The sequence below is a fragment of the Mycteria americana genome, chromosome 4 (assembly GCF_035582795.1).
Source record: "Mycteria americana isolate JAX WOST 10 ecotype Jacksonville Zoo and Gardens chromosome 4, USCA_MyAme_1.0, whole genome shotgun sequence".
Classification (NCBI taxonomy): Eukaryota; Metazoa; Chordata; class Aves; order Ciconiiformes; family Ciconiidae; genus Mycteria; species Mycteria americana.
The window spans coordinates 8775693-8783185 of NC_134368.1; the positions used below are offsets into that span (position 1 = coordinate 8775693).

General features: G+C 60.1%; 1 protein-coding gene across 1 annotated transcript; it reads right to left on the minus strand.

Annotated features, from left to right (window-relative positions):
- Positions 1–1906: 1906 nt before the first annotated feature.
- NKX1-1 (NK1 homeobox 1) lies at positions 1907–7228 on the minus strand. The gene is made up of 2 exons (XM_075499154.1): positions 6877–7228; positions 1907–2727 (listed from the first exon to the last, which is right to left on the minus strand). Exons 1-2 carry the CDS (start codon positions 7226–7228, stop codon positions 1907–1909), a joined length of 1173 nt encoding a protein of 390 aa, XP_075355269.1.
- Between the last annotated feature and the right edge of the window lie 265 nt (positions 7229–7493).

Genomic DNA, 7493 nt, shown 5'->3' on the forward strand with positions numbered 1-7493 from the left:
CCCTTTGCCTGGGATACCCGCGATGGCGGCAGATTTTCGTTCCATTTTATTCCTAGGGTGGGTGCGCGGGAGGGGGATGCGGCTGCGGAGCTCCCGGCCGTGCGCGGTCCCTGTCCCCCGCGGCTGCCAGCTCTGCCCCAGGCTGGGAAGCCCACGGAGGGGGGCACCGGGAGGAAGGAGCCGAGGGGGGGAGCGGAGCCCGGGCACCCCGGCCCTCGGGCAGCGATGCGGGGGGCGGGTGCCGCAGCCGGCCCCGCGGGGAGGGGGGGGGAGGAGAGGGCTGCGCAGCCCTCATCCCCCCTCTTTGCTCCCCAAAATCGCTCCGGAAAAGGCTAGTTTCTTAAAATTGCCCCTGGGAAGGCAGTCGTCAAATTTCTGGGCCGAAAAAAAATTAAAAAAAAAAAAAAGAAAAAGAGTGGGAAGAGGGAGCCCTTCCCCGGGGTCACCTCTGGAATCAGGCAGCGAAGGGGAGAGCAGGCGCCTTCGGCAGCGGGTTGGAAGCGGCAGCCGGAGCGGGGTGGGCAGAGCGGTTGTAGACTTCTTTGCAATGAAGAAAAAAAAAATAAAATAAGGACTATAAAAGACCGACTTTGAAACTAACTTAAAAGTAATCAGCGGAAAGGCGGGGGAAAGATTGCTTCATTTTTTTTAAAGTAGCGGAATCTGAATGAAAGAGCCGATTTATATTCAATTTACATAATCCAAAATATCAGGCTCCCCGTCTGCAGAAACACAGGCGAGATCTCGGATTCTCTACGAGAAAGAAAATGTTTGTGGGTTTTTTTTGTTCTTAATATTGCACAACAGCAATCGGCAGAGCCAATTCGGCAAATGCGAACAAGGGAACTAAGAAGGGAAATACCCTCTCTCGTACAAGAAGAAGAAAGTTTATTTGCGTATAAGAAATACGCTCTCAGAGGAAACGAAATGGGAAAAGGCTGAGGCAAGACATCCCTCCAAGCGGCTCCGGAGCCAGGCGTTTTCCAGAGGAAACTTGTCTTACAAAAATCCAGCCGAAAAGCAGGGACTCAGCACCACGGCAAGCCGCCTTTGCCTTAAAGTTTATTGATTGATTGAAAGTGTTTAGCAAACAAAGTGCTTTCGAGATCATCTCTTGCTCGTTACTCCCATACCTTAGACATTAATTATAAAGTTAAAACTTTTTTTTGTAACAACCAGAAATATACAGAAATGAGTAACCTAAAAAAAAACAACCCCGCGCCCCACCAGCCCGCCCCCCGCGCCCCTTCCCCGCGTGTCCGCGGCGGCTCCTCCAGCCTCGGCTGTCGGTGAAGAGCGACGTGTGTAAAAAATAACCGTCATCGCCGTGAGGTCACGGGCGGGAGCGGCGCGTCATTGCCTCAGCAATGTCGAGGGACGGGACTGATAGTTCTCCGTTTTACCCTGAGAGTCAAATGGGTACATAATCTTTTCTTTTAAAGTCTTTTACGAGTGGCCAGACCAGAATAAAAACGAAGCAAAAAAAATATTTAATAATAAAATAATAATTTAAAAAAAACCCAAACCCACACAGCAACGAGGGACGGTGAAAACAAAAATACGGGTAACGATGATTTACATCTACTTGTATGTACACGGGGGAGGGAGGTTTTCCTCCCCCTCCTCCTCCTCCTCCCCTCGGAAGCGCAGTCCGGACTCATCGCGTACAAAAGGGGGGCAGAAGGGATGGCGGCCGCCGGAGCCGCCCGGGGCTGAGGGGCGGCGGGAGCCCCCGGAGCCCCGTTCCCTCCCGGTGCCGCGGCCAGGCGGTTGCTGGTTCCACCCTGCGGGGCTGTGGGGGGGAAAAGCCGCACGGCGGCCGCCCCTGAGGGGCGGCGGGGTGCAGCGGGAAGGGGCCGGGGGCGAGGAGGAGGAGGAGGAGGAGGAAGAGGAAGGGCCGTCGGGCTTATAGGTGCGGGGTGTAGAAAGCCGGAGCGCCGTAAGTCTGCGAGCCCAGGACGAAGGGCGAGAGGACGGCGGGGCTGGGCAGGAAGGGCAGCTGGGCGGCGCACACCAGCCCGCCGGCCGGGTGTCCGGCGTAGCTGCCGGGCCCGTGCATGGAGAGCGGGTTGCCCATGGGCGGCGAGTGGCTGAGGGGGCTGAGCCCGCCCGCCAGCGCCCCGCCGCCCAGCCCGCCGCCCGCCCCGCCGCCGCCGCCGCCGCCGCCGCCGGTGGGAGCGCTGGTGTCGGCCCCCGGGTTCTGCTTCTTCCACTTGGTGCGGCGGTTCTGGAACCAGATCTTCACCTGCGTCTCGGTGAGGCTGAGGGAGAGCGCCAGGTTGAGGCGCTCGCAGACCGACAGGTACCGCGTGGACTTGAACTTGTTCTCCAGCGCCACCAGCTGCTCGTAGGTGAAAGCTGTCCGCGCCCGCCGGGGCTTGCCCGACTTGGAGTCCGAGCCCGTCCGCTTCCTCTTGGGCTTGGCCTGCTGGCTCTGCGGCCCCGCGCCGGCAGCCGCCGCCGGCTGCTGGGGCTGCGGCGGCGGCGGGGGGGGCGGCGGCGGCGGCGGGGGTGGGAGGCCGCCCGCCTCGGCCGCCTCGGCGCGGAGGTGGCCCGGGTCGGCCTCGCCGGGCGCAGCCGTGCCGCTGCCGCTGCTGCTGCTGCCGCTGCTGCTGCTCTCCTCCCCGCACAGCTCCTCGTCGTCCGGCAGCTCGCTGTCGGGGCTGCGGCTCGGCCGGCTGCTGTAGTCGAGGTCGCACTCCTCGCCCTTGTAGAGCTCGCCGTCCTCTGCGGACAACCGACAGCCGCCGTTAGGCCTCGCCGCCGCCGGACCCAGCCCCAGCCCCAGCCCCAGCCCGGCCGCGGCCCCGACCCCGGCCCCCTCCGGTGCCGCCTCCCGGGGTGAGGGCGGCGGGGAGAAACCGGCTCCGCGGGGGTCTGCCCCGCCGTGGGGCGGATCCACCCGCCCGGCATCCCCGCCGCTGTCGGGACGGGGGCGCCTGGGGAGCGGGGCCGCCCTGCCCGGCCCCCCCCCCGGGGCCCTCCCGCCGTGGGGATGCGGCTACTCCGTGCCCCCCGACTGCGCGGCCAGCCGCTCCTCCGGCCGGGAACGGGGCGAGGGGCTGTTCGGAAGCAGCGGGATGGGGCGGGGAGCCGCCTGCGAGGGGGTCCCGGGGGCTGCAGCCCCGGGGCCGGGAAAGGGCCGTCCAGCCCGGGGAGGCTTTGCTGGCGCTGCCCCGTAAGAGCTCTCCGTCCGCGGCAAAAGCCGGCACCGAGACGTGGCCGGGGCGGGGGAGAGACCCCCCTTCCCACAGGACACTCGGCGGCCGGCAAGGCTTTTGGGAAGGCAACACGGGGGGTCCCGGGGTCCCCGGGGCAGGGGCGAGGAGCCGGCTTGGGGGAGAAGCCCCCGCGCTCCCCGCCCGGCCGGGCCAGCCGTGATTTGGAAAGCGGGCAGCAAAGCTGTCACGTCGCTTTTAACAATTTTAGTGACGGAAATCTCGGCATCGATGGGAGATTTGCTGGCTTGTGCTCTGGCGTTTTTAACCCTTTCTTCGCCTGGCTTGACCTCTTGTCACTTCCTGAGATGGAAGTATTAAAGTGGAGTAAATACTTGTATTGATTAGCAGAGCAGATACAAACTTAATTAAACTCATTTTGTGTAATGTACAAACTAGTTAACGCTCATTTAATTTATTTGGGTTTATATTACGCTCCAATTAACGGGTCTCCATCGGAGAGCAGGGTAATTATCCGATATTTAAGGCTATTGGACTTCTACTGACGGTTCTGTCGTTATGAAGCCTGAAAGCAAATCGCATTTTCCAGGCAGCCGGCTCCCCCGAGCCCGGCCGGGGGCTCGGGCTCCTCCGGGGCAGCCGGGAGGCGAATCCTCGCCGCGGTCTCCCGCCGCAGGGACGGGGGCTGGGGGAGGCACGGCGGGCAGCTGGGGGGGCACAGGCCCAGAAATCCCAGGCATAGGCTGTCAGACGCGCCGCAGCTTCCCTCCCCTGCACCTGCAAGGGGGGTGCAGCTCCGGGAACCCCCTAATCAAGGGCTCCGTTAACTCGGTTAACCGAGATGTGCAAACAGAAAGCGAATCGCTCCTCTGGCACCCTTATCCCGTCCGTACTTTAGTTGCTTTTAAGCCTCAAAAAACTGAACACGCTATTGCATCTCTACCTTGGTCCGTATCCTAACGCCGGACACCCTAAAGCCCATATATAACATTAGAGGCGTTAAAAAAAATAAAAAGTGTGTTTTGTTCAACGAGGCGATTTCGGCCAACGTCGGATAGGGCTGGCTCACCAGGAGAAAAAGGGGCAGAAGAGTTTATTGTAATGCTTTTCCCCAGGAAAACATCCCTTCGTATCTCGGGCTTCACTAAACGTCCTTCCCAGCTTTCCGCGCAAACCGGCGGACAGACAACGCGAGCGATCGCCGCCGGACACACACGGGAACGCCGGGAAACACTAACGGGAAAACACGGCAGGTTTTCCACAGCCCCACACCGTCAGTGGGGACGAGCACCCTGCGACCTGCAGAAGCTGGGACAGACTGCCAACCTGCAACGTGCAGAACCGGGACAGACTGCCGCCCTGCAGAAGCCGGGACAGACTGCCAACCTGCAACCTGCAGAACCGGGACAGACTGCCAACCTGCAGGACCCGGGACAGACTGCCGCCCTGCAGGACCCGGGACAGACTGCCGTGCATCATTTTTGCCACAACAATTTCTAAAAAAGCGCCTGCAGACAGGCCGGCGGGGCAGGGCTGGGGCCTGAGGGCAGCGCCAGCTCCCCTCGCTTTCACCCGTACCGACCAGGGTGTTTTATAGTTGTAGTCGGTGCTTTAGAGTTTATTTTTTCCAGTAAACTCCAGGAAATCCCAGCCGTAGCTCAACTCAATTTTTCCTTAAACAGAAAAATGCAGCGCGAATACAATTGGCGACGGAGATTGACGCTGGACTTGCGATTTTGTTTCGGGAAGATGTTAAATGTCAATTTAATGCGGACTTTTAACTGTTATCTTTAACAGTAAATGAGTTTTACTAGCGGGGTGTGAGGAGCACTCTTTTCGCTCTCCTTTTGCCTTTGTATTTCCCAGGTGTTGGGACTTTTCTGGCCAGAGCTACTTTTCGGAACACTTCCCCCGAATTAAACCACTGCTTGAGCTAATATTAATTACGATGGGGAAGGAGAGGAATTAAATTTCGTGATTTTTCCAGCAGTCCCAGATCCGTCCGGAGCTGTTCCCACTCTACACAGATTTCGGGCGGTGGGACCGAAGCGTCCGGGAAACTTGGCAGGAGGCGAAGCACAGCGCTTCGTCCTGCCTCCAGATCCCCTGATTTTGAGAGGAGCGATAGTCGCGTTTCTCTCTTCGTCTGGAGATAAAGGTGCGAGATTAGCGATAGGCTGACCTCGTCAGTCTTTCTGATCGCCCGGATCTATTTAGTATGACAAAAGTCAGATGAGTTTAGACGAAGAATTACCCCGGCTACGCGCTGCTCTTAAAAAAATCGCTTTTGAATTCTATTAATGCCCCGCTCCCGCTTTTGCTTTAGAGGTTAAAACTGCGTCTGTTGTAAAAGGCTCGGGCTGGAGCAGACTCCAGACCTCTTTCGCTGCCTAATTTTAATGGAAAGAGTCATGCTATGGAGGGATTAGGAAGCTCCGAGTCCTCCTCTCCCGCCCCAGACACAGAGAAATTCTTTTTCCCTCTCCGAGAAGTTTATCCCCTGCTCTCCCCTCTCAGGACACGGAATAGCTGTAGGTATTTGTCCCAAGTGACATCTTTTCCCCGAAACCCTCCCATCTCCCCGGAGTCGCGGTGTTTAGAGGTGAGAAAGTTGGGATGTTTGGACCCAGAAAGAAAAAGCAATCTAGAGCTTGGGTCGAATGCAATTCCCGATCAATAGCGAGCCCTAATAAGTGTAATAGGTTTTAATCGAGTAATTATCCGAATTTTGACCCTATAATTTAGATGTTAGGGAAGAGTTTGCAAGGTGCTTGAAAGAGATATGCACAATTCGATAATAGGATATCGATCCAGGCAGTCCTACATGCCACTCTGGGGCGATTTCCCCCATTATCCAGCCTCTTTACGCTGCTAAGCACATTTTACCTTAAATGTAATCGAAGGAATTTAATTGTTTTTTCAGAGATAACCAGCATTTTGTCACAATTAGTCTGATTTGTCCTAAAAAAGCCAAGGGGAGAGAGAAAATTGAATCTGTCGCCCAGAGCAACGGGCGGCAGGCTGCGGGGGGGGGAAGAGGGAAAGGGGAGCGGGTCTGGAGCCTGGGGTGAAGGTGCATAAAAGTCATAAACGCCTGGGGAGACCCAGGAGAAGTGGGGCTCCCTGGGGGTACGGAGAGAGGGGTTCGCATCCCCGGGGCCGCAGCTCCGGCCCTCCGAGGCCTCAGCCCTGGGAGCCGCTTGCAAGTTTGCCTGAGCCGGAGCTCACACGCAGGGCTGCCTCTCCGCGGGAGGAGGAGGATGGCGGGATCCCTCCCCGCCCCAGCCAGCCCGGCACCCCCGGGACGGGTCCTGCCGCTCCCGGGGATGCACAGGTCAAAGAGCCCGGGGTGTCTCCCACCGAGCTCCCCGGGGCAGGCGGGGCGAGGGCAGGGAGCGGAGCCCGGCCGCTGCCGAGCCCGGGGGCACGCCGCCAGCCCCGGCCCGGCCCGGGGCGATGCTCCCGTCCCTCCGTCCCGGCGTCCCCCAGCCTCACGCAGTTTTCCACCTCTTTACATCCCGCAGCAGCAATGCAGGGAGCGTCTGCCCTTCCCCGAGAGCCGGCTGCCCCCGGCCCCCCGGCTCCCAAGGCTGCCTGCGGGGGAAGGAGGGTCTCCAAAAGCATGCGAGCCCCTTCCCCGGGGAGCTGGGTGCAGCCCCCCCATCCCGGGGGCTCCGAGCTCCCCAGACCTACTTACTGATCAGGTCTGCGGACTTCTTGCACGCGTCGAAGTCTTCGGCGAGAGCCTTTTGCTCGGCCAGCTCCGTCCCTGAGTCCTCGGGCTTATCCTCCGCCCCCAGCGTGAACTCGGTCCCCACCGATTTGTACAAGACCGCGCACTGCCTCCTTTTGCTGTTGAATTTGTTAGGGTCCAGGATGTCGAGCACGGAGAAGGAGGTGGTTCTGTGCACCATGGGCAGCGCGGCCACTGCCCCCTCTTGCCCGGGGGTGTTGCTCTGGTTGTCCCCTTGCCTGTCCCTATTGCCAGGGCAGGAGTAGAGCGGCAGCTCGCCGCCGGCCGAGAGCCGCTGCTCCCCATGGCTGTCCATGCCTTCCCCGTGCAAGCCGCAGGACTCCCCGCCGATGCCAGCCGCGGCTGCGGGGGCTGTCACCGCCGCGGCTGCCGCTGCCGGGATGGAGATGTCACCGACCTTGTCTCTGCTCACATTCATGACTCTTTGCAGAGCCCCTCTCGGTTGCAACTTCTCCCCCCCCCCCCCCCCCCCGCCTCACTCTCCCCCCCCCTCCTCCGGCGAAGTTGAGCTGGAAACTCCTCCCCGGCCCCGCTCCGGCTGAGGGCCGGGCCGCTGCCTG

Excerpts from the sequence above, each read along its gene's own strand:
- NKX1-1 (XM_075499154.1), bottom strand. The coding sequence starts at position 7,228 with ATGGACAGCCATGGGGAGCAGCGGCTCTCGGCCGGCGGCGAGCTGCCG. Across the intron at positions 2,728-6,876 it reads GAAGTCCGCAGACCTGATCA|AGGACGGCGAGCTCTACAAG; the intron begins GTAAGTAGGTCT and ends GGTTGTCCGCAG.